Genomic DNA, 26,087 nt, shown 5'->3' with positions numbered 1-26,087 from the left:
TTACTGGGATGTGGTTTGAGACACAAGAATCTGGTGCAAGCAGCAGAGAAGGAAGGTGCCAGAGTCTAGGTCACACCAACTACTTACTGGCTTCAACCCTCAGGATGTCTTGGAAGGCAACTGACCTATTGTAAGCAGGTACAGAAGAGTGATAGAGCAGGGAGACAGCAGATGAGGTAGTCATAGAATTGATCCAGATGGGCAAGTCCATTAAGATGCATGGATTCATAGATCATCCCATTCCAACCCCTCTGCCATGGGCAGGGACACCTCCCACCAGCACAGCTTGCTCAAGGCCTCATCCAACCTGGCCTTGAACACCTCCAGGGAAAAGGCAGCCACAGTCTCTCTGGGCAAACCTGTGCCAGTGCCTCCCCACCCTCACTCTCAACAATTCCTTCCCAATATCTAGTCTGAATCTGCCCTTCTCAAGCTTCAATCCATTCCCCCTAGTCCTGTCATTCCCAGCCCTTGTCAAAAGTCCCTCCCCAGCTCAGGGGTACAGTACTTCAGGTATTGGAAGGCTGCTCTGAGGTCTCCTGCAGCCTTCTCTTCTCCAGGCTGCACAGCCCCAACTCTCCCAGCCTGTCCCCACAGCAGAGCTTCTGCAGCCTCTGATCACCTTGGTGGCCTCCTCTGGCCCCTCTGCAGCAGCTCCAGGTGGTTCTTGTGCTGTGTTCCCCAGCACTGGAGGCAGTGCTGCAGGTGAGGGCTGAGCAGAGCAGTGGAGGGGCAGAATCCCCTCCCTGTGCTGCTGCTCTCCCTGCTCTGGCTGCATGATCAATGAGTCCACTGTGACCTAACTCAATGCTTAAAGGCTTTCATCTCCCTCTGACTGTCATTGTCTCCCTGGCCCAAAGCAGGGCACCGTCACAGAAGCCCTTACCTGCCTTCTGCTGACAGCTGAGGGTTGGTTTGTAAATGCAGCCAAGGCAGAGAGGTGGGGGGAAGAGCTCTGCCTCAGAGCTGGCAGTGCAGGAGGCCAGGTGCAGCCCTGCAGAGCCCACACCTACCTGAACCACATCATTGCAGGCATCCAGGAAAATGCAGCCTTTGGACTCCTTTGAGATCTTCTCATCCTTGTAGGAATTCAGGATATAGGAGCCATCTGTCAGTTGTGACAAGTAAAAATACCTCCTCTTGAACACCTGCAAGAGTACAGAGCCTTGCTCATCGGTGCTGCCACTCTGCAGTGCTCCAGAAACCACAGCCACACCTGCGCTATCTGCCCTGCTGCCAGCGAGGGCATCCTCAGCCTGGGCCCTGCAGCCTCACAGATTCACCCCTCTGAGGGTGACTTAGTTTTACAAAGAGTGATTTCAGCAGCTCCCTGCCTTGTGCTTAATCAAAGCCTGCCCCTCTGAAGGGAAGCCCCAGGGCTGCCAGCTGGTCTTTCAGCTGCCTCCAGCCTCCTTTATCCTTGCAGGGTAAGGCTGCACACTAAACTCAGCTCAGCACATCACTTGCAGCTTCATTCCACCCTAGAGCAGCTATTTCCAGAGCCTTTGTGATAAAGACCTGGCCTGGAAGGACAAAGCAGCTCTCCAAAGGCTTTGGAACAGGCACATGGCAATGTCTAGCAGTGGGATGCAAGCCAAGGGACACTGTAACCCATCCAACTGTTTGGGCTCCCTGGGCTTGGTGCTTTGATCTTCTCTTTTCTCCCTACAAACCTGTTCTCATGAGCTGCCTTTGGCTTGGTGTTCACTCCTCACCTCAGAAAGCCTGGGACAAGTGCTCCTCTGTCTGTGTTTCTGCCACAGTCACAGCTATAAATAAACCTATGAAGCTCTCCAGAACATCTTCCTTCCCCTTGGCCAGGCAGAGGGCCTGGACTAGCATGCAGCAGCCCATTCTGGCAGCAGCTGTGGCAGGCCCAGCTGGTGCCAGGTGTGCAAGGAGCAGGCTGCCTTGCCCAGTTGCTAGATGTCTGTCTGAGGAGAAGCCTGCAGAAGCTGGGGCCAGGGGCACTGTGAGCATTTCCACTCCTCTGCTCTAGCTGCGAGAGCTGCACATTGAACAGAGCCATTCCACCTCCCAGATGGGAGACTTCTGCTGGCAGTGCTCTGCTGCCAGCCTTGCTGACACTAGCACATGTTCAACGAACCTGGCACAGAACTGCAGTTGTGCCCTCAGGGTAACCTAAGCCCTCTGCCAGGTAACCTCTGGCATCATTTAGATGCCTCTTAGGCTGCTGGAGCGCTCCAAGGCTCGGTGAGTTCTAAGATTTATGAGATCTAACTAAGCCTTTAGTTCAAGGAAGCACAGAACTCCATGGCAAGCAAGCACGATGCCAGCTGGAACACTGATGGACTCAGTCTCAGGAACTCTGGCACTGGATGCTACAGAAACCCACGGTGGGTCTCTCTGTGTGTCACAGGGCTGACACCCCCCTGGCTGCGGGATCTGGTGCTAAACCATTTGCATCCTCTGAACTCTGCCCCAAAGGAAGTGCAGAAGCAAGCAGCAAAGCCCAGCTGGTGACTTTCCCTGTCAGCACTGCTGCCAGCAAGAGCTGCCACAGCACTGTGACCCTTGGAAAGAAGTGCCAGGAGCCCGGGAGCAGAGGGAACAGCTTCTCTGAGCAGGCTGCGGATGCTGTCGGTGAGCACCACAGCTGGAGGAGGAAGACTGCAGAACTGGGGGAGTTCAGCTGGGGGAAGAGGGAGGAAAAACACAGGAAAGAAAAGAAATAAAGGAGAGAAGGGCAGAAAGATAGAGAGTAAGAATGAAAGAGGAGAGGGAGAAAGAGAGAAAGAGAAGGAGAAGGTTTAAGAAAAAAGAGAAAGGAAAAAGAGGGAAGGGAAGGGAAGGGAAGGGAAGGGAAGGGAAAGGGAAAGGGAAAGGGAAAGGGAAAGGGAAAGGGAAAGGGAAAGGGAAAGGGAAAGGGAAAGGGAAAGGGAAAGGGAAAGGGAAAGGGAAAGGGAAAGGGAAAGGGAAAGGGAAAGGGAAAGGGAAAGGGAAAGGGAAAGGGAAAGGGAAAGGGAAAGGGAAAGGGAAAGGGAAAGGGAAAGGGAAAGGGAAGAAAAGGGAAAGGGAAGAAGAGGGAAGGGAAGGGAAGGGAAGGGAAGGGAAGGGAAGGGAAGGGAAGGGAAGGGAAGGGAAGGGAAGGGAAGGGAAGGGGAAAGGGAAAGGGAAAGGGAAAGGGAAAGGGAAAGGGAAAGGGAAAGGGAAAGGGAAAGGGAAAGGGAAAGGGAAAGGGAAAGGGAAAGGGAAAGGGAAAGGGAAAGGGAAAGGGAAAGGGAAAGGGAAAGGGAAAGGGAAAGGGAAAGGGAAAGGGAAAGGGAAAGGGAAAGGGAAAGGGAAAGGGAAAGGGAAAGGGAAAGGGAAAGGGAAGCACAGTGACATGCTGCAAAGCCGAGAGCAAGAGAGCAGAGCCAAAGCAAGGAAGGTGTCTGCAGGAGCAAGGTGAGTGTGAAACGCAGGCTGGCAGCTGCAGCCCAAGTGCAGCCTGCTGCTGGGCTGCCTCTCTGCAGCACACACTGCCCACGCACAGCACAGCCCTGCCGCAGCCAGCGCTCCAGAGCTGGCCCTGCACAGCCCTGTCTCAAACTGGCTGCAAGGCTGACGATGCTGAAGGCCCTCAGGTTTCTGCCATGTGCCCTAGGAGGTGCTTTGTAAGACACAGGGGGCCCAGGCCCGTCTCAGAGCTGGCCACTGCTCACCACTCTGGTAGCTGAGTGTCACAGCAGGCTCTGGGCACCTCAGCAACTGCCTGACACCACTGCGGGTCAGATCACATCCACGCTGCTGGGCACTCAGGCCAAAACACCACCACAAGAGGCTCAGTCAAAAGTGGCTCAGGTGACTCCTCCAGAAGATACAGCTGTGGAAAAGGCTTCAGCCTTGCTGCTGGGAAAAGCAGAGGAGCAGCAAATGCAGAGCCTTCTGTCGCCTTCCAGCTCAGCAGCAGCCATGGGAGCCTCAGGCTCAAAGGACCTCTCTGAAGGGTCCTGCCCTAACTCACTGCACTGAGCCCTGGCACAGCCTTTTGAGGTCTGCTAACATCCTTGGAGGCAGCCTCGCTGCAGCCACCCTCCAGCTGCACAGCTGAGCAGAGCTCCCTAATGCTCTCTCCCTGCCGTAACAAGGCAGCTGCAGGGTGGAGGCTCAGTGCCACAGCACAAACCTGCCGTGCAACTCCTGACCTCCTCAGCACCTGCTAAACCAGCCTGTGGAGACAATGCAGCTGTGGCTCCCCTGCCTCAGCAGCAGCAGCCCTGCTCCCAAAGGCTTGCTTCAGTTCTACCTCTTCCCTAGCAGCAAGGAAGTCTCTGTGCAGAGAGCCCTTGCAGGACAGCTGCCTCCGTGAGCCAAACTGCCTTCCTCTTCTGGGGCCCAGGGAGCATCCTTGGCTCACAAGAATCTGCTTTCTCTTCTTGTTCAGCTTGCCTACCATGGTTTGAAGTCCTGTATTCTGGGGAGGGAAGGGTTAAAAGCTGTCACCAGGCTGGGATTTTAGCCTACCTTGGGATACTGGGCTGGGTTCAGCCTGCTGAATCGGCTGGTGAGTATCCAACTGCCTGTTAGAGCAGGCTGCCTCCAACCAGGGCAGGTACTCTGCAAGATCTACACCTAGAAGGTGCCCATCTAAAGCCAGCTGCTGCACTCCTGCTGCTCTAGGGCTGTGCTCTGAGTTTCCCCAGGTGCCTCCCTCACCGCTGGTGCCAGGCTGGATCAGACTCACCTTCATGGTCACAGTGATTGTGCTGTTGACATTGGCTTTGTGCAGCCAGCCTTGCTTTATCACACCACCCTTCTGGGAGCACAGGGATGAGGAATCCTGAAAGAGAGCAAGAAGAGGTCAGCTCAGCTGCCTTCCATGCCAGCTTGCCCTGGCACACACAGGTAAGGCTGCCCTGGAAAGCAGGAGAGTTGGACTGCAGCAATACAGCAACATGGGGAATGAATCACAGGAGGACACATAAAAGGCTCAGGTTGGAAAGGACCTCTGAGATCATCACCTCCACCCCCAGCCGTGGTCAGGAACAGCTTCATAGACTCACAGAATGGTTTAGGTTGGAAGGGACCTCAGGGATCAGCCAGTTCCAACCCCCCGTCATAGGCAAGGACAATTCCCACTAGAATTCCCAACCTGGCCTTGGACACCTCCAGGGAGGTTGTGGAGCACAGAAGCAAAGATCACATTGGGTGCTTCTGTGCTCCACAACCTTCCTGGGCAGCCTGTGCCAGTCTCTCACCACCCTCACTGCAAACAACTTCTTCCTAACATCCAGTTCCAACCTCCCCTCTGCCACTTCAAACCCATTCCTCCTCCTCCTGCCATTCCCAGACCTTGTCAATAGTCCCTCCCCAGCCCTCCTGCAGCCCCCTGCAGATCCTGCAAGGCCACTCCAAGCTCTCCTGGAAGCCTTCTCCTCTCCAGGCTGCACAGCCCCAACTCTCTCAGCCTGTGCTCAGAGCAGAGCTGCTGCAGCCCTCTCAGCATCTTGGTGGCCTCCTCTGGACTATCTCCAACACTTCCATATGCTGCTTGTGCTGGGGGCTGCAGAACTGCCCCCAGGACTGCAGGTGGGGTGTGAGGAGAGCAGAGCCAAGGGGCACAATCCTCCCTTGCCCTGCTGCCCACAGAGGAGGCAGCAGTGCCCAGGTGGGCAGCAGAGCCAATGGCATCCTGGGCTGGCTCAGGAGCAGTGTGGGCAGCAGGACAAGGGAGGTTCTTGTGCCCCTGTGCTCAGCACTGCTCAGGCCACCCCTGCAGTGCTGTGTCCAGTTCTGGGCTCCTCCATTGCAGAGAGATGCTGAGGTGCTGGAAGGTGTTTGGAGATGGGCAGCAAGGCTGGGGAGGGGCCTGGAGCAGAGCCCTGTGAGGAGAGGCTGAGGGAGCTGGGGGGGTGCAGCCTGCAGCAGAGGAGGCTCAGGGCAGAGCTCATTGCTGCCTGCAGCTGCCTGCAGGGAGGCTGTAGCCAGGTGGGGTTGGGCTCTGCTGCCAGGCAGCCAGCAGCAGAAGAAGGGCACACAGCCTCAGGCTGTGCCAGGGCAGGTCTAGGCTGGCTGTGAGGAGGAAGTTGTTGTCAGAGAGAGTGATTGGCACTGGAATGGGCTGCCCAGGGAGGTGGTGGAGTGGCTGTGGCTGGAGGTGTTGCAGCCAAGCCTGGCTGGGGCACTGAGTGCCATGGTCTGGTTGGTTGGGCAGGGCTGGGTGCTAGGTTGGGCTGGCTGAGCCTGGAGCTCTCTTCCAGCCTTGTTGAGTCTCTGATTCTATGACCTTTGTGCTGCCAGAGCTGCAGAGTGCTTTGGCAATGAGGAAGTTCATGGTGGGTTTCAACCCAGGGTTTCAAGAACCTGAGGAAGAAGGAAGTGTTCCCCATGGTCTGTTTAGGAAGTTGCAAAAGGCAGAGCTGCAGCCTCAGGCTGTCATTGCCTTTTGCACAACCCCACTCCCTGGTTTAAAACTAGGCAGAAGCCACCAAACCTCCACAGCTGAAATGGAGTTAGCAAAACACAGAGGTTCAAGTGACCCAGGCAGGCAGGTAGGTCCCAGCACAGGAGCTGGGATGTCCAACTCTGCTCTTCTGCCATGGTCCCAGAAAGGGAGAGCAGCCCTTACACAACTCCAGTGGGCAGCTCACCCCACTGCACCCTCATCAGTTTGCAGATCACACTAAACTGGGTGGAAGTGGTGGGCTGCTGGAGGGTAGGAAGGGTCTGCAAAGGGACCTGGCCAAGCTGCGTTGATGATCTGAGGTCAGCTGTGTGAGGGTGAACAAAGCTAAGTGCTGGGTCCTGCACTTGGGTCACAACAAGCCCATGAAGGCTTCAGGCTTGGGGAGAGTGCCCAGCTGAGAAAGCCTTGGGGGTGCTGGGTGACAGCAGCTGGAGATGTGCCAGGCTGTGCCCAGGTGGGCAAGGAGGGCACACCATTCTGTCCTGCACCAGGGCAGGAGAACCAGGGCAGGGACTGTCCTCCTGTGCTCAGCTCTGGAGGGGCCACAGCTTCAGCCCTGGCTTCAGTTTTGGGCTCCTCATTCCAAGAAGGACACTGAGGGGCTGCAGCAGGTCCAGAGAAGGGCAATGAAGCTGGAGAAGGGTCTGGAGAGCAGGGCTGGGGAGGAGCAGCTGAGGGAGCTGGGGGTGTGCAGGGTGGAGCAGAGGAGGCTGAGGGCAGAGCTCATTGCTGTCTGCAGCTCCCTGAGAAGAGGCTGCAGTGAGCTGGGGGTTGGGCTCTGCCTTCTAGTCTCAGGTGACAGAAGGGGAGGGAATGTCCTGAACTTGTGCAGGGGAGGGTTAGGTTGGAGCTGAGGTGAAATGTCTTTGGTGCCAGTGGTCAGGGATTGGCAGAGGCTGCCCAGGGAGGTGGTGGAGTCCTCATGCCTGGAGGTGCTGAAGGAACCTGTGGCCATGGCAGCTGGGGCCATGGCTTGATGGCCATGGTGGGGTTGGGCTGATGATGGAGTGGATGATCTCAGAGGGCTTTTCCAATCTTTAGGGTTCTAGGATTGGAGTGAGCAGGGGGTGGGGTGCAGCAGGCAGTGCCCACTGTGGCAGGCTGGGCTGCTGGCAGCTGCCAGGAATGCTTTTGGAGCTTGCTTGCCTGCTGCCCTTGGGAGGGCTGCACAGACTGCTGCTCTGAGCTGTGTGGGCACCCAGTCTCTCCCTGCCAGAGTTTGGTGGCCATGGTCTACATACTGTCTGCAGCTGCCTGCAGGGAGGCTGTAGCCAGGTGGGGTTGGGCTCTGCTGCCAGGCAGCCAGCAGCAGCAGAAGGGGACACAGCCTCAAGCTGTGCCAGGGCAGGTCCAGGCTGGATGTTGTGAGGAAGTTGTTGTCAGAGAGAGTGATTGGCACTGGAATGGGCTGCCCAGGGAGGGGTGGAGTGGCTGTGGCTGGAGGTGTTGCAGCCAAGCCTGGCTGGGGCACTGAGTGCCATGGTCTGGTTGGTTGGGCAGGGCTGGGTGCTAGGCTGGGCTGCCTGAGCCTGGAGCTCTCTGCCAGCCTGCTTGAGTCTGTGATTCTTTGATTCAGTGGTGGGGTTGGGTTGCTGCTTGGACTGGACGATCCCAGATGTCATTTCCAGCCACAACAATTCTGTGTTTCTATGAAATGAGTTCCCAGACAGGTGAAAGAAAGACTTGCCCTGGGTCTTGCAGTGACCCAGCAGGAGAGGTGGGTCTGGACTGTGCTGCTCAGCTCTGAAGGGCCTGGTAAATAGCATCTCCTGCCCCTAAGTGACAGGTCTGCCCTTTTAACTTGCCCAGCTGCCAGTGGCAGTGCACACTGGCTCCTGCTTGATGTGCCTGTGTAAAACAAGCCATGATTTGTCCTCTGTAGTGGTTGACCTTTGCTTCACCAAGGGATTGCTTTGCCTTGAACTTCCATGACAGAATCCTGATGTAAATGGTCCAGCAGGAAACTGCAGCAGCTGTCTTGGAGATCTGAGCATGCCAAAGCAGCAGGAACACTTTTCCACCCTCACCATCAGTAAGTTCTCTTGGATTGAGTATTTTGGGACTCTAACCAGCAGGATATTTGCCTCCATCAGTATTTTTGTCCTTCTCCTGCTAAGAGGCTCCAGCCCACAGCAGTGCTGAAGTCCCTCAGGACAATGAGGCAATGCAAACCAACAATGCAGCCAAAAAAATAATGAAGGCCAAACTTCAAACCAGGTTTCCAGTTAGGAGAAAGCCATCCCAGCTCAGCCCCAAGGTGTGCTGGCATATACAGGCTCACAGAACAGAGCTGCTGGAAGAGACTTGCAAGCTCATCAGGACCAGCACTGTGGGGTCAGTGCTAAACCATGTCCCTAAGCACAGCTCCCACAGGCTGCTGGAACACCCTCAGGGAGGAGGACTCCAGCACTGCCCTGGGCAGCCTGTGCCAACGTTTGAGAAGCTGTCAGTGTAGAAATATTTCCTGACATCCAACCTGAGCCTCCCCTGGGGCAGTTTGGAGCCATCTCCTCTGCTCCTGCCGCTCACCAGCAGGAAGAGGCTGCTCCCTCCTCACTCTGACCTGCTGCAGGCAGCAGCAGAGAGCAGCTGTGAGAGAGGTGCAGGAAACAGAGCCAGCATTGCTGCCTGCAGCTACCTGAAGGGAGGCTGTAGCCAGGTGGGCAGAGGCCAATGGGATGAGACTGAACAAGGCCAAGGGCAGGGTTCTGCACTTTGGCCACAACAAGCCCAAGCAGCACTACAGGCTGGGGCCAGAGTGGCTGAGAGCAGGCAGGCAGAGAGGGAGCTGGGGGTGCTGGGAGAGAGGAGCTGCAGAGGAGGCAGCAGTGCCCAGGTGGGCAGCAGAGCCAATGGCATCCTGGGCTGGCTGAGGAGCAGTGTGGGCAGCAGGACAAGGGAGGTTCTTGTGCCCCTGTGCTCAGCACTGCTCAGGCCACCCCTGCAGTGCTGTGTCCAGCTCTGGGCTCCTCCATTGCAGAGAGATGCTGAGGTGCTGGAAGGTGTTTGGAGAAGGGCAGCAAGGCTGGGGAGGGGCCTGGAGCACAGCCCTGTGAGGAGAGGCTGAGGGAGCTGGGGGGGTGCAGCCTGCAGCAGAGGAGGCTCAGGGCAGAGCTCATTGCTGCCTGCAGCTGCCTGCAGGGAGGCTGTAGCCAGGTGGGGTTGGGCTCTGCTGCCAGGCAGCCAGCAGCAGAAGAAGGGGACACAGCCTCAAGCTGTGCCAGGGCAGGTCCAGGCTGGATGTTGTTAGGAAGTTGTTGTCAGAGAGAGTGATTGGCATTGGAATGGGCTGCCCAGGGAGGTGGTGGAGTGGCTGTGGCTGGAGGTGTTGCAGCCAAGCCTGGCTGGGGCACTGAGTGCCATGGTCTGGTTGGTTGGGCAGGGCTGGGTGCTAGGTTGGGCTGGCTGAGCCTGGAGCTCTCTGCCAGCCTGCTTGAGTCTGTGATTCTATGATCAGATCTTCACTTGTGTAAGAAAGAAACTTCCCCTTCCCTCTAGCAGTCCCCCAGGAGCAGCTTCTTGGTATTGTGCAGATTTCAAACAGTTGTGGTCAACCCTTCCCACCTCAAAATAACCCTTCCTAAAGTCACAGATCTGAATCAAGCTTCACATGGAACTTGAGACAGAAAAATCTTCCCCTCCCCTTTGTGGCAAATGTGACATGCAGAAGGCAATGTGGCAGCTGGGCTGGCCAGCTGTGTGCCCAGCTGTGTGCCCAGCTGTGTGCCCAGCAGACCCACAGCACTGATTCTGCCTTTCACCCTGCTCTGCTGAGACCTCCCCTGCACTGCTGTGTCCAGCTCTGCAGCCCTCAACACAGGAAGGACATGTTGCTGATGGAACAGGTCCAGAGCAGGCCACAAAGATGATCAGAGGGCTGCAGAACCTCCCCTACAGGGGCAGGCTGAGGGAGCTGGGAGTGCTCAGCCTGCAGAAGAGAAGGCCGCAGGGAGGTCTTAGAGCAGCCTCCCAGTACCTGAAGGGGTTACAGGAAGGCTGCAGAGGGACTGTTCCCAAAGGCCTGCAGGGACAGGATGAGGGCAATGGTTTGAAATTAGAGAAGAAGAGATTTAGAGTAGATGTGAGGAACAAGTTCTGCACCAGGAGGCTGCTGGAACACTGCAGCAGGTTGCTCAGGGAGGTGGTTGAGGCTCGATGCCTGGAGATACTCAAGGTGAGGCTGGGCAGGGCTGTGGGCAACTTGCTCTAGGGCAGGATGTCCCTGCTGAGTGCAGGGGCTGGGCTGGCTCAGCTTTGGAGCTGCCTTCCAGCCCAACCCCTTCTATGACTCTATGAAAACGACCACCAGGTTTGAGATGTCCCAGAGTCAGAGCCAGCAGCTCAGCCCCAAGAGATGCAGCCTTACCTGCAGCCAGGTGAACACAAACACAGCAAGGTCCAGGGGAAGCAAAACCCCTTTGGACCAGAGCACAGTGCATGGGCAGCAGCCATGAAGAGCTGCAGGTGATGTGACACCCTCTGGAGAGGAGCAGCCAGTAGCAGAGGGCAGCTGTAACCCAGCTGTAACCCAGCTGTAACCCTCCTGCGTGCTTTACACTCTGCTGCTGAGTAACCACAATCACACAGCTGTCAGGGCTGGAAGGCACCTCAAGGATCAGCCAGTTCCAAACCCCTGCCATGGGCAGGGACACCTCACACTAGAGCAGGCTGCCCAGAGCCACATCCAGCCTGGCCTTAAACACCTCCACAGATGAGGCTTCCACCACCTCCCTGAGCCACCTGTGCCATGGTCTCACCACTCTGATGCTGAAGTGGTCTCACCACTCTGATCCTAACATCCACTCTGAATCTGCTCTCCTCCAGCTTGGATCCATTCCCCCCAGTCCTATCACTACCTGACAGCCTAAAAAGTCCCTCCCCTGCTTTCTTGCAGCCCCCTGCAGACACTGAAAGGCCACAATAAGGTCTCCTGGAAGCCTTCTCCTCTCCAGCCTGCACAGCCCAAACTCCCTCAGCCTGTCCCCACAGCAGAGCAGCTCCAGCCCTCTGCTCATCTTCACAGACCTTCTCTGGACACCTTCCAGCACCTCCAGACCTTTCCTGTCCCAGGGGCTCCAGACCTGGGCACAGTGCTCCAGGTGGGGTCTCAGCAGAGGGTGCAGAGGGGCAGAATCCCCTCCCTGGCCCTGCTGCCCACACTGCTCTCAATGCAGCCCAGGCTCTGGTTGCTCTCTGCACTGCCAGTGCACACTGCAGGCTCCTGTTGAGCTTCTGATCCCCCAGCACCCCCAGGTCCCTTTCCCCAGTGCTGCTCTGCAGCCACTCACTGCCCAGCCTATAGCAGTGCCTGGGATTGCCCCAACCTAGATGCAGGAAGCTGCACCTGCACCTCCTGAGGTTGGCCTGGGCCCAGCTCTGCAGCCTGTCCAGGTCCCTCTGGATGGATCCCTGCCCTCCAGCTGTCAGCCACACCACACAGGTTGGTGTCAGTGGCAGACTCCCTGAGGCTGCCTCAGTGCCACTGCCCATGGCACCGATGGCAATCGTTTGGCTCCCTTTGTTTTTCCCTTATGCTGCTGCAGTGTACCATGGCAAATATCAGGGCTAACTTTCCAGCCCACTCAGGGCATCCTGGGCTCCAAGGGAATATGTTGCCATGCTCTGAAAGAAACCACACTCCCAGTTTTGGTCCTGTCCTCGCAGCATGAAGCACCTCACCAGGAAACCACTGCTGGGAGCTGAGTTCTCCCCTTGCCTGGTGAAGTCTGCTTTTTAACACACATCTTAGAGCAGAGAAATCTTACCTCATCCTTCTCCAAGTCTTCATCAACTTCAAACAGGTGGCTTGGAATCTTGTCTGGCCTAAAGGATTTGCTGGAATCACAACACATGCTCGTTTGGAACGGCTGGAGCCAGCCAGAGTCCTCCCCGGCAGCGAGGGGGTGCTGCCCCCAGAACCCAGGCTAGAGAGCACAGCCAAGCTGCCCTCCTGCAGAAGGCTTGGAGTCCTCTGCAGGTGCAGAAAGCTAAGCTCTGAGTGCCTTCCCTGGCAACCAAGCACAAAGAGCAGGTCACCAGCTTCCTCCTCGTTGGCTGCCTGCTGACCTGTGCCTGCAGCGCAGATGCGGCACCCAGGCCCTCTGCAGCCTTGCTGAAGGAGAAGCAAGAGCAGCCTCTGCCAGACAACTTAAGCACTGTTAGGCAGCAAGAAGGCAGACCTCCCCCACCCATGTGTGCAAGGCAGAGTTGGTTCCACTCGTAAGTGGATGGGGCTCTGTGCTGTTGGCAGTGAGAAATGCCTGCTAAGCTGAGCTCTTCTCGCTGAGCTGTGCAGAAGAGGTCAAGCTTCCTGCACCCCATGTTTTGTGAGCTAGCATCAAACCACCCAACCTGGGGCACAGAGAACTGCAAAGGCAGACATCAGAAACTGTCAAGATCTTAAAATGTCTGCAGTTACAGTTGTCCCACAGCTTCTCAGGGGCTCCAGATTAAAGATTAAGTGGCTCCTCCATTGCAGAGAGATGCTGAGGTGCTGGAAGGTGTTTGGAGAAGGGCAGCAAGGCTGGGGAGGGGCCTGGAGCACAGCCCTGTGAGGAGAGGCTGAGGGAGCTGGGGGGGTGCAGCCTGCAGCAGAGGAGGCTCAGGGCAGAGCTCATTGCTGCCTGCAGCTGCCTGCAGGGAGGCTGTAGCCAGGTGGGGTTGGGCTCTGCTGCCAGGCAGCCAGCAGCAGAAGGAGGGGACACAGCCTGAAGCTGTGCCAGGGCAGGTCTAGGCTGGCTGTGAGGAGAAAGTTGTTGTCAGAGAGAGTGATTGGCACTGAAATGGGCTGCCCAGGGAGGTGGTGGAGTGGCTGTGGCTGGAGGTGTTGCAGCCAAGCCTGGCTGGGGCACTTAGTGCCATGGTCTGGTTGGTTGGGCAGGGCTGGGTGCCAGGTTGGGCTGGCTGAGCCTGGAGCTCTCTGCCAACCTGGTTGATTTAGTGACTCTTTTGAACACTGGAACCCTTTGGAACCACTCAGCTTTGTTAGGGCTCATGTCTGTTCAGCTCTGGTCTTTTGTGTGTGGAAGGAGGACCAGGGCAAGTACAGAGGGAGAGGTCAATCAGAAGAAGAGTAGGCCATGATCTTCATCTGGGGGACAAAGAGTTCTCTTCATCTGTCTAGTACTTGAACACTTGAAATCATCTTTGTGTTCTGCTTCAGTTTTCAGTATTAAAAGGTGCTACATGGCACTTAGGGCTGGGTGCTAGGTTGGGCTGGATGAGGTCTTGGAGGTCTCTTGGACTGGATGATCTTGGAGGTCTCTTCCAACCTGGTTGGTTCTATGATTCTATGATTAGTCACAGATTTTAATATTTCACAAGATCCCAGCATGGGAGGGCTTGGAAGGGACTTCTCAGAGATCAGTCAGGCCAATCCACCTCTAAGGCAGGGTCACCCACAGCAGGTGGCACAGGAAAGTGTGCAGGCAGGTTTGGAATCTGCCCAGAGGAGACTCCACGACCTCTCTGGGCAGCCTGCTCCAAGGCTCCAGCACCCTCCCACTGAAGAAGTCCCTGCTGCTGTTTGAGTGAAAGCTCCTGCCTTTGACTTTGTGCCCATTGCCCCTCGTCCTGCCCCTGGGCACCACCGAAAAGAGCCCAGCCCCATCCTCTCCACCTCCACCCTTTAGCTGTTGATCAGCATTGATCAGATCCCCTCTCAGGCTGCTCTTCTCAGCCCCAAGGCTCTCAGCCTCTCCTCCTCACAGGTCCCTGAGCATCTTTGTGGACTCTGGTCAGCAGTGTTGCCCCTCTGCTGCTCTGCTGTTCCATGTCCCCAGGGGCTCCCCAGAAGAGAGCAGTTAACAAGCACAAGCCCTTCACAAGCTGCCAGTGTGCCAGCAGCCTCAGCAGCGGCCCAGACAGGTTTTTTGGCACTTCCACAGTCCAGATGACCTTAAGAGGAGGCTGGATGAGGCACTTAGTGCCATGGTTTAGCTGATTGAAGGGGTTGAGTGATAGGTTGGACTCAGTGATCAGAGAGGTCTTTTCCAACCTGGTTAATTCTGTGATCTAGACAGGCACACAGCATGGGGAGGGAGAGCACAGCAGGCACCACCACTGAGAAAACAACCCCCCAGGAGATATCCAAGATGCACAACTCCCCCTTTGGAGCTGGGGGCCCTGGCACAGCCCAGCCCTCCGGAGCTCCCCAGCGCTGCCACTCAGCGCGGGGCCGAGGCTGTAAAGCAGCATCTGAGTGACAGGGGGCACAGAGGATCTGCTCAGCATGGGAACACCTTGTCCAGCACTCGGACAGCACCAGCCAGGAGGGACAAGGCTCCTGATCTGGGAGGAGCAGGCACTGCCAACGCCACCCTGCTGCGTGCCCAGGCTGCGGTCCATCTGCTGCGAGATGCAGGGGGCTGCCTGCAGGCTGCTGGGAGCACGTGGAGCCGTGAGCACTGCTGCCAGCATCCCCCTGGGCCAGCTGAGGGACAAGGGCATGCTGACTGCTGCTCTAACCTTCAGAGTGGCTGCTTGTGGGATGAGCAGCAGAGTCACAGAGCCACAGAAACTTTCCAGTTGGCAAAGCCCCTCAGGATCCCCAAGCCTAGCCCAGAGCCCTGCTCTGCAAGGCTCACCTTAAAACACAGCCCCAAGCACCACAGCCAAACCACCTTGAAACACAGCCAGGGTGGGTGACTCCAGCACCTCCCTGGGCAGCTCATCCCAGTCCCTGGCCACTCTTTCCATGAAAAAAGTTTCCTAATGCCCAGTCTAAACCTGCCCTGCTGCAGCTTGAGGCCATTCCCCCTTGTTCTGCCTCCAGTTCCCTGTGAGCAGAGCCCAGCAGCAGCCTCTGCACAGCCTCCTCTCAGGTGGCTGCAGCCAGCCATGAGCTCTGCCCTCAGCCTCCTCTCTTTCACACTCACCAGCCCCAGCTCCCTCAGCCTCTCCTCAGCACATTTACTCTCCAGGCCCTTCCTTGCCCTCCTCTGCCCTGGCTCCAGCACCTCCACATCTCTCTTGCATTGAAGTGCCTGAAACTGAACACAGGTGTGGCCTCAGCAGAGCAGAGTCCCAGGGGACAATGCCCTCCCTCGAGGGCATCAAGGGCAAACTGCTTCTCCTAGCCCTGCTCAGCCCCCGAGCCGTGGCCAGGCAGGAGCACACCACTCACCATGGCAACATGCGGAAGTCTCCCGAGTACTCCTCATACTTGTAGTTCACCACATGCCAGTCTGAGCTGTAGCTTTTAATGCACTGGAAGGAAAACAGAACAGCTCTTTGAAGGCTGCACCAAGGCAAGGGGAGCTGTGCACAAGGCTGAAAGGCAGCAGGCTGCTGGCTGAGGTAAGGGCGGGCGGGAGAGGTCCGAACAAGCTGCACTCGCTTTGCATTGCAGCCCAGAAGGTCCTGAGGAGCCTTTCCAGAACAAACTCCCAGGGCAGCTGGGCTGCCACACGGCTGCTGGCTGCATTAACATCACTCCAGGGCACTGAAAAACGAGGAGGGATTGGGGAGGGCACTGTCTTCCAGAAAGCACCAGCAGTGCAGTGCCTCTAACTCAGCCTCAGCCATCGCTTGGCATTCGGTTCCCCTGCACTGGCAGGGAATGCTCCTCCAGAGCTGCACTCTGCAGAGCGCCCTCAGGATGCCCCAAGGAGGAGGTGTAGCACACCCTTGGCCCGGCTGCACTCCTGCACCTTGCAGCTGTGGCAGGGGGTGCAAAGCAACCCATTTCTGCCTGCCGACAGAGCCCTCTGGAAGGAAGCCCTGCAGGGGAGGCAGCTGCGAGGACTGCCTCAGGACTGCTGCCTCCCGCACAGCACAGCCAAGGGAGCTGCTGCCCCGCAGGCCAGGAGCTGCAGCAGAGCGTCCTGCCCGAGGGCAGACAGTGCTGAAGGCAGGACACTGAGTGGATTTTTGCCCCTACCTCTTTGACAAAGAGGCTCTGAGCTTCCTTTAGAGCATCTTCTGGCACTGTCGACTGCAGAGTCCTCCTTTGTCGGCTGATGACTGAGACCTGCAGCAAAAAAGAGGACATCTTTTCAGTGCAGAGTGGGTCTGCAGGGCTTGACACCTGCTCAAGCACGTGTGGTGGGCCCAAATCACAGCACCACAGAACCTAAGGGGTTGGAAGGGACCTCCAGAGACCATCGAGTCCAACCCCCTGCCAAAGCAGGATGATCCAAGGTGGTTCGTACAGGAATGCATCCAGGTGGGTTTGGAAAGCCTCCAGAGGAGACTCCACAACCTCTCTGGGCAGCCTGCTCCAGGGCTGCAGCACCCCCACAGCAAAGCAGTTTCTCCTCATGTTGAGGTGAAATCTTTGGTCACAGAAGAAAGATTCTATCACAGAAAGAATCACCAGTGGGTCGTGTTGGGTTTGTCAGCAGTGCAGCCCAGAGTGGCCTGTGGGTTACAGCGGAAGGAAGCAGGACCAAAGCTCACAGAATCCCAAAATGGGGCGGGGTGGGGGTTGGGAGTGACCTCTAGAGGTCATCCAGACAGACTGAGAGAGCTGGGGTTGCTCAGTCAGGAGAGACCTTATTGTGGCCTTCCAGCATCTGCAGGGGGCTACAGGAAAGCAGGGGAGGGAGTTTTTAGGCTGTCAGATAGTGACAGGACTGGGGGGATGGATCCAAGCTGGAGGAGAGCAGATTCAGAGTGGATGTTAGGAAGTTCTTCAGCATCAGAGTGGTGAGACCATGGCACAGGTGTCTCAGGGAGGTGGTGGAAGCCTCATCTGTGGAGGTCTTTAAGGCTAGGCTGGATGTAGCTCTGGGCAGCCTGATGTAGTGTGAGGTGTCCCTGCCCATGGCAGGGGGGGTTGGAACTGGCTGATCCTTGAGAGGACTGTGTGAGTCTGTGGTCTAACCCAGCCCCCCAGCTAAAGCAGGTTCACCTAAATCAGCCTGCACAGGAACACATCCAGGCACGGTTAGAATCTCTCCAGAGCAGAACCTCTGTGGGCAGCCTGCTCCAGCACCCTCAAGTAAAGAGGTTTCTCCTCATGTCTGAAGGAACCCTGGTGAGTGAGGCTGAGAAGCAGGAGATGCCAACTCACAGAGACATCCTCGATGGGGAAGATGAGCAGGTCGCGCAGGGGGGTCGCTGTAGATCTGCACCTTGCGCTGCAGGATCACGTTCTCGTAGTCCAAAGGCTCCACCACTTTGGTTTTTTCCTGCAGGAGAAGCAGAAGGTGAAGAAAATGCACACCAAGATCATGTGTAAAATGTCCACTCATTAACACACAGCCACAGAGCTGTCCAGGATGGAAGAGACCTCTGAGATCAGCAAGCCCAAGCTCCCACAGAGCTCACAGCCTCCCCACTGCTGCTGAGCCACTGCCACTACCCCACATCCCTCAGCACCACATCCATGTGCCCCTGGAACACCTCCCTGGGCAGCCTGTGCCAAGCTCTGACCACTCTTGCACCAAAGACATTTTTCCTCATCTCCAACCTAACCCTGGCCTGGCACAATTCCAGGACATTTCCTCCCCTAATATTGCCTGCAGGGAGGCTGTAGCCAGCTGGGGTTGGGCTCTGCTGCCAGGCAGCCAGCACCACAACAAGGGGACACAGCCTCAAGCTGTGCCAGGGCAGGTCTAGGCTGGCTGTGAGGAGGAAGTTGTTGTCAGAGAGAGTGATTGGCATTGGAATGGGCTGCCCAGGGAGGTGGTGGAGTGGCTGTGGCTGGAGGTGTTGCAGCCAAGCCTGGCTGGGGCACTTAGTGCCATGGTCTGGTTGGTTGGGCAGGGCTGGGTGCTAGGTTGGGCTGGCTGAGCCTGGAGCTCTCTGCCAGCCTGCTTAAGTCTATGATTCTATGATCCTAGGAGACAGAGCCCAAGCCCCACCTCCCAGGGCAGCCTGTGCCAGTGTCTCACCACTCTCAACCTGTGCCAGTGTCTCACCACCCTCACTGCAAACAACTTCTTCCTAACACCCAGTTTCAATCTCCCCTCTGCCACTTCAAACCCATTCCTCCTCCTCCTCCTGGCATTCCCAGACCTTGTCAATAGTCCCTCCCCAGCCCTCCTGCAGCCCCCTGCAGATCCTGCAAGGCCACTCCAAGGTCTCCTCCAAGCCTTCTCCTCTCCAGGCTGCACAGCCCAAATTCTCTCAGCCTGTGCTCAGAGCAGAGCTGCTGCAGCCCTCTCAGCATCTTGGTGGCCTCCTCTGCACTGGCTCCAACACTTCCATGTCCTGCTTGTGCTGGGGGCTCCAGAACTGCCCCCAGGACTGCAGGTGGGGTCTGAGGAGAGCAGAGCCAAGGGGCAGAATCCCCTCCCTTGCCCTGTGCCCACACTGCTCTGGCTGCAGCCCAGCACAGGGTTGTGTCTGGGCTGCACTCACACTGCAGGCTCCTGCTGAGCTTTGCATCAGCCCAGACCCCCAGGGCCTGTTCCTCAGGGCTGCTCTCAGCCATTCCCCACCCAGCCTGGAGCTGTGCTTGGCATTGCACCCACCCAGGTGCAGGACCTTACACTTGGCTTTGTTGACTGTGGCCTGGGCACAGCTCTGCAGCCTGTCCAGGTCCCTCTGGATAGATCCATGCCCTCTAGCAAGTCGACTGTGCCACACAGCTTGGTGCCATCTGCACCCTTGCTGAGGGGGCACTGATTGCTCTGCCCATGGCAATGACAGAGATGTCACACAGCACTGGCCCCTGTGGGAACCACTTGGCACTGGTCTCCAGGTGCCCTTGATCCCCACCCTCTGCATGCCAACCAAAGCACTCTGCTGCTCTGGTCAAGCACAGGCTCCAGTTTCTTAATGAAGCCAGAAGTGCTCCTGGAGGTCAGAGCTGCAGCAGCTGCCAGCGTGGAAGTCTGGGGGTGTCTGGTTGTGGTGCTTAGGGATATGGTTTAAGGTGAATCTTGTAGAGCAGGGTTTTAGGTTGGACTTGGTAATCCCGAGGGGCTTTGCCAACCTGGGTGTGCCTGTGATGAGCTGCTGCCCCTCAGAGCTCAGCCAGCACCCAGCCTGCCAGCCTGGCTCCACTCAGCTCCATGCTGCTTTGGCTGGAGGAGCTGACCAGAGCCGTGCCCCCTGGACAGGTGCTGCTGGCAAGATGGGAGCAAGGCAGCTCCTGAGCAGGAAAGCTGCCCCATGGAGGGAAGAGTGGCATTCCTCTGGAAAGGCAGGGAGGTCCTTCCCATAAGGGCTACAATGGATGTTAGGAACAGATTCTGCACCAGGAGGCTCCTGGAACACTGCAAAAGGTTGTCCCATGCCTGGAGGTACTCAAGGTGAGGCTGGACAGGGCTGTGAGCAACCTGCTCTAGTGGAGGATGTCCCTGCTGAGTGCAGGGGCTTGGACTGGATCAGCTTTGGAGGTCCCATCCAAGCCAGCCCATTCCGTGAGTCTATGAACAAAGCTGGGGAAGGGTCTGGAGAGCAGGGCTGGGGAGGAGCAGCTGAGGGAGCTGGGGGGGTGCAGGGTGAAGCAGAGGAGGCTGAGGGCAGAGCTCATAGCTCTCTGCAGCTCCCTGAGAGGAGGCTGCAGTGAGCTGGAGTTGGGCTCTGCTCCCCGGTATCAGGTGATAGGAGCAGAGGAAATGGCCTGGAATGGTGCCAGGGAGGGTTAGGTTGGAGCTGAGGCAAAATGTCTGTGGTGCCAGTGGTCAGGGATTGGCAGAGGCTGCCCAGGGAGGTGGTGGAGTCCCCATGGCTGGAGGTGTTCCAGAAACCTGTGGCCATGGCAGCTGGGGCCATGGTTTTGCAGCCATGGTGAGGTTGGGTTGGATGATTTCAGAGGCCCTTTCCAGCCCAAACAATTCTGTAAATCATACCTCAGCCACAGCCCACAGGCTGCAAAAACCTGGGGCCTGATTTTGCTCTGACTCACAGCTGTGGGAAGCAAAACTGACTGTTCCAAAACCCCTGCAGCAAAAACCATCAGGAGAACACTTTTGTGTTGGCTACTGCAATATTTTTGCCTATGCCACAGGTCCATAAAACTGGACTTTGAAACACCTGAGAGACCCCAGAGCTCCCGAGGCAGGGAACTGCATCTCAGCTGCACAGATTTCAGCCTCCACCAGCAAGAGTCACCCCTGCACTTGGGAACATGGAAGTGGCCCCCCAAGAGCAAACCCCTGGCTCTGTAAATGAACCTTGATCAGAAAAGGGGAAGCAAATTCTGACACAGCAACTCTGCCTTGTTTTGAACATTTGAGGTTGCTGCTGCCTGGCCACATGTTGTGGTCAGGGACAGTGGTTATGAAACCCTCCCAGCAGCCTCCTCCAGTCTGTATGGCAGAGGCCCTGTAGGAGAGCCAAAGGCATCCTGGGCTGGCTCAGGAGCAGTGTGGGCAGCAGGACAAGGGAGGTTCTTGTGCCCAACCCTGTGCTCAGCACTGCTCAGGCCACCCCTGGAGTGCTGTGTCCAGCTCTGGGCTCCTCCATTGCAGAGAGATGCTGAGGTGCTGGAAGGTGTTTGGAGAAGGGCAGCAAGGCTGGGGAGGGGCCTGGAGCACAGCCCTGTGAGGAGAGGCTGAGGGAGCTGGGGGGGTGCAGCCTGCAGCAGAGGAGGCTCAGGGCAGAGCTCATTGCTGTCTGCAGCTGCCTGCAGGGAGGCTGTAGCCAGGTGGGGTTGGGCTCTGCTGCCAGGCAGCCAGCACCAGAAGGAGGGGACACAGCCTCAGGCTGTGCCAGGGCAGGTCTAGGCTGGATGTTGTTAGGAAGTTGTTGTCAGAGAGAGTGATTGGCACTGGAATGGGCTGCCCAGGGAGGTGGTGGAGTGGCCGTGGCTGGAGGTGCTGAAGCCAAGCCTGGCTGGGGCACTGAGTGCCATGGTCTGGTTGGTTGGGCAGGGCTGGGTGCTAGGTTGGGCTGGCTGAGCCTGGAGCTCTCTGCCTGCCTGATTCTATGATTCCATGATTTGCAAGCCCTGGGACAGTGTCCCCAGAGCTTGGCCAGTCCATGGGGCCAGGCAGGACCCCCCAGCTCAGGCACACAGCTCCCTGCTGCCCTGATGCATTTACTCACTGCTCGGCTGCTGCAGCACTCCCAGCCAAGCCCAGCAACCTGAGCTGGGCACAGCACTGCCCCGAGCCTGGCTCTGCTCACACCAGCTGCATATCTCACCTCCCCCTGGCAGCATTCCCAAAGCCAAACAAGAATCTCTCTAAGAGCTTTTCACACCCCTGTGGCACAGAACAGTGTCCTGTCAGGGAGCTGTGGAGGGCTCCCCTCAGCCTCCTCTCCTCCAGGCTAACCCCCACCCAGCTCCCTCAGCTGCCCCTCCCCAGCCCTGTTCTTCAGATCCTTCACCACATCTGTTGCCCTTCTCTGGACCTGCTCCAGCAACTCAGTGTCCTTGCAGCATGGTCCTGCAACTGGGACTGTTTCTGAAGCTGTTGTTGTTAGAAGCTGGGGCTTTGGTAGCTTTTCCTTTGCAGCTGTGACATGGGTGGTGACAAGAAGACAGAGCCCTGACAGTGCTCCTCGGGGGGTTCAATGACAGTTAAAGGGCAAGGACTGCAAAGGATCCCACACCCTCACATGAGAGGCTTCAAAGCATGTACAGCACTGCCCACCGCGGTGTGAAAAAGCTCCTTAAAATAGCCCAGTGCAGCTCTGCTGCTCCTCTGGATCCTTGGACACAGGGCAGGAGGTGGTGTGCAGGCTGCTGCTCTGAGCTGTACCCCGGGAGCCCATCCCCAGTCACAGGACACATGGCAAAGGGCCGGGCAGCTCCAGGAGGGAGGGGAAGTGCCCCTGCAGAGACCTGTGCAGCACCCACAGCTGGGCTGGCAGCAAAGCCACCCCCGGAGCTCTCCTGGCCAAGCTGTGTGTGTTCCCTGCCTCGGCTCCCAGCAGAGGACCTGCAGCACTGCATTGTGCTGGCCCTGCCTGCACCCAGCCACACACAGCCAGGGTGCCCCAGGCCTGCCAGGAGCCACAGCAATGTCTCTGCAGTCGAGCCAGGAGATGTAGGTCAAGCTGTCTGCATGCAAAGCAGCTGCCCATGAAAGGATGTGGCCTGTTCCCTGCCTGCTACTGAGCAGACTCCATCCACCCCTAACCAGTGGGGCCAGGGATGCCCAAGCACATGCAGAGTGAGGAGGAAGCCAGCACACATACTTTTCACCTTCTGGCCCAGCCTAGAGCCCAGCACCCCAACAGGGCAGGAGGTAAAGCTCTAAGCCCTGAAAATTAGATTTCAAAGACTTAAGTTTTTCTGACAAGCTTTGGTTAAAGCACAGAGCCCCCAGCAGCCAGGGCTCAGCCTCACACTGCCTGCTGCTGTCACAACAGCAGATGGCACCCAGCAGAGGAAAAACCATTACAGTAAAGGAATTAGCCTTAGAAACCACAAATTCCTCCAGAGGGAAAGCCAATCTCCAAGGGCAGAGAAATGCTGCCTGCCCAGCAGCAAAACCAACCCAGCTCTGGAGGCAAAGGTGCAGTGGTGCCCAAGCCACTCTGCTCTGCAGCACACACCCAGCAGCTCCTCACCCAGGGCAGGCACACAGGGGCACTGCCATGCTCCTCACTGTGATGTGCTACAGGCTGGGAGCAGAGTGGCTAAGAGCAGGCAGGCAGAGAGGGAGCTGGGAGTGCTGGCAGAGAGGAGCTGCAGAGGAGGCAGCAGTGTGCCCAGGTGGGCAGCAGAGCCAATGGCATCCTGGGCTGGCTGAGGAGCAGTGTGGGCAGCAGGACAAGGGAGGTTCTTGTGTCCCTGTGCTCAGCACTGCTCAGGCCACCCCTGCAGTGCTGTGTCCAGTTCTGGGCTCCTCCATTGCAGAGAGATGCTGAGGTGCTGGAAGGTGTTTGGAGAAGGGCAGCAAGGCTGGGGAGGGGCCTGGAGCACAGCCCTGTGAGGAGAGGCTGAGGGAGCTGGGGGGGTGCAGGCTGCAGCAGAGGAGGCTCAGGGCAGAGCTGATTGCTGCCTGCAGCTGCCTGCAGGGAGGCTGTAGCCAGGTGGGGTTGGGCTCTGCTGCCAGGCAGCCAGCAGCAGAAGAAGGGGACACAGCCTCAAGCTGTGCCAGGGCAGGTTCAGGCTGGATGTTGTTAGGAAGTTGTTGTCAGAGAGAGTGATTGGCACTGGAATGGGCTGCCCAGGGAGGTGGTGGAGTGGCCGTGGCTGGAGGTGTTGCAGCCAAGCCTGGCTGGGGCACTGAGTGCCATGGTCTGGTTGGTTGGGCAGGGCTGGGTGATAGGTTGGGCTGGCTGAGCCTGGAGCTCTCTTCCAACCTGCTTGAGTCTATGGTTCTGTGACTCCTCCAACCTCTTCCACAGCAGCAGCTGCAGGCTGGGGTGAGCTGCCTTTCCACACAGCCCTGAGCTGATCTGGCAGCAGGTCCCTGTCTGCTGCGCTAGGGCAACAATCAGGACACATGGGAAGATCTCAGAGTCTTTTTCAGGCTGTCAGAGTTGGAGCCAGGAACAGAGTTGAGGCTGTTCAGCCTGGAGAAGGGAAGGCTCCTGTGAGACCTCAGAGCAGCCTTGCAGTACCTCAAGGCAGGTACAGGAGGGCTGGGGAGGGACTTTTGCCAGGGACTGGGAGTGCCAGGACAAAAGACAAAGGCTTTGAGCTGGGAGAGGGCAGAGTGAGAGTGGAGATGAGGAAGAAATTCTTGACAGTGAGAGTGGAGAGACACTGGCACAGGTTGCCCAGGGAGGTTGTGGATGTCCCCTCCCTGTAGGTGTTCAAGGCCAGGTTGGATGAGAGGAGGTTGGAACTGGATGGTCTTTAAGGTCCCTTCCAAGGCAAACCCTTCTGTGACCCTGTGGCTCTCTGCAGTGGGTGATGTCCCATGCAGGTTTCTGTGCCACAGTGGGGCCTGTGTGGGCTCTGAGCCCCACGAGAAGCTGGGAGAGCAATCAGTAGGTCTGGTGGTGTGCAGAGCAGGCACAGGCCAGTGAAGCTCTGCCCTGGTGAGCTTCAGCCTGCTGGGTCCCAGACCCGAGTGCCTCCCTGGAGGTGCTGCAGGCCAGGCTGGATGAGGCCTCGAGCAAGCTGTGCTGGTGGGAGGTGTCCCTGCCCATGGCAGGGGCTTGGCACTGGCTGAGCTTTGAGGTCTCTTCTAACCCAGCCCATTCCGTGACAGTGGAAACTCATAACCAAACCTGAACTAACCCAGAGGACGGCAGGGGAGCAGTGCACCCTCCCTCCTGTGCCCACTGCCCTCTCTCACACAGCCTCACAGCAGCCCCTGCCCAACACACAGCCGCATCCTGCCCCTCTGCTGCTGCCCGGGCACGGTGCCAGGCGGGGCACGAGGGGCACCTGCTGCGCTGCCCTGCCCCTGCAGGCTGGGTCACACTGGCACAGGCAGAACAAGAGCTGTCTGTTGGGTGCTGGCATTGCAACAGGAAGCTCAGAGCAATGACTGCAGCAGAAACCTGCCCACAGACACCAACGCCTCCTGGCCAGCCACCAGCACAGAGGGGCTGGCAAAAGGAAAACCCCCAACTCCAGAGCCTCCTCCGCAGTGCCCTGCTCGCCCTGCTGCCCTCTGCCAGCCTGAGCACTGCACAGAAGCCAGCAGAGAGTCTGGGGGAAAGGCTCAGCAAGAGGATTGCTCTTTAACTCAGGGGGGGCGATCTGAACAGGTCAGACTGGCTCCATCCTGTGCCCTCAGGCAAGCTTACACAGGGTCTTTCAGATGTGCATGGGCAGGGATGGCAGCTTTTATAACCCATGGCAATGCCAGCTGGGCATTCTGACAGAGGGAAGGGCAGGAAAGGCCATTTCTGTTCACACAGGACTCTGCTGCCAGGCAAGCAGCAGCACAACAAGGGGTCACAGCCTCAAGCTGTGCCAGGGCAGGTCTAGGCTGGCTGTGAGGAGGAAGTTGTTGTCAGAGGGAGTGATTGGCACTGGAATGGGCTGCCCAGGGAGGTGGTGGAGTGGCCGTGGCTGGAGGTGTTGCAGCCAAGCCTGGCTGGGGCACTGAGTGCCATGGTCTGGTTGGTTGGGCAGGGCTGGGTGCTAGGCTGGGCTGGCTGAGCCTGGAGCTCTCTGCCAGCCTGCCTGATTCTATGGTTCTGTGATTCTATGATTGAGGGCAAACCTGGCTGGTTTGGCTCTGCCATGACCAATTCACTCATTCACATCAGCCCCACAGTGTTTTCTGCTGCATGACAGAAGCTGAGCCCAGAGCAACCTGCACCAGGATGGAGCTGTGCTTCTCAGGGCACCTCCAGCCCCCCAGCACCTCCACACTGCTCCATCTCCAGCTGCCACAGCTGGCCCTGCAGTGCCTCTACCCTGCCTTCCCCCCAAACCCTTGTGGTTTGCAGCACCCAGGCCCTGCTGCTTTCTCAGTTCCTCAGAAACAGAGATCTCAGAGCTGCATTCCAATACCTGCAGGCAGGCTGGGGAGGGACTGCTCAGAAGGGGCTGTGGGGACAGGCTGAGGGCAATGGTTTGGCAGTGGAGCAGGGCAGAGCTAGGTTGGGCATCAGGAGAGAGTTGTGCAGAGTGAGGGTGGGCAGAGCCTGGCACAGGCTGCCCAGGGCTGTGCTTGAGGCCCCATCCCTGCAGCCATTCCAGCTCAGCCTTGCTGTGTCCCTGTGCTGCCTGCTCCAGCTGGAGCTGTCCCTGCTGCCTGCAGGGGCTAGGAGAAGACAACCTTTGAGGTCTATTTCAACTCAGTGCAATCTGAGCAGCTCAGGCGAGTGCAGACATCCACATTCCCCAGGCAGCTACAGCGACACAAAGGCTCTGAAGGGTGATGGCTCTTTACCCAAGCAGGGGAGAGGAAGCAGCTCA

The 26,087-nt window shown here is 57.7% G+C and overlaps 1 protein-coding gene across 1 annotated transcript in view; it reads right to left on the bottom strand.

Annotated features, from left to right (window-relative positions):
• DOCK11 (dedicator of cytokinesis 11) overlaps positions 1-26,087 on the bottom strand; it is a 149,304-nt gene that overhangs the window by 104,903 nt on the left and 18,314 nt on the right. The window contains 7 exon segments of the mRNA XM_064159646.1: positions 1,014-1,148; positions 4,688-4,783; positions 12,175-12,244; positions 15,534-15,616; positions 16,290-16,379; positions 17,424-17,465; positions 17,467-17,541. Coding sequence (XP_064015716.1) covers positions 1,014-1,148; positions 4,688-4,783; positions 12,175-12,244; positions 15,534-15,616; positions 16,290-16,379; positions 17,424-17,465; positions 17,467-17,541 — 591 coding nt within the window.

This window comes from Pogoniulus pusillus, chromosome 19 (genome assembly GCF_015220805.1).
Source record: "Pogoniulus pusillus isolate bPogPus1 chromosome 19, bPogPus1.pri, whole genome shotgun sequence".
Taxonomy (NCBI): Eukaryota; Metazoa; Chordata; class Aves; order Piciformes; family Lybiidae; genus Pogoniulus; species Pogoniulus pusillus.
Note: the sequence above shows the minus strand (reverse complement) of the source record. Positions and strands in the feature narration are given on the sequence as shown.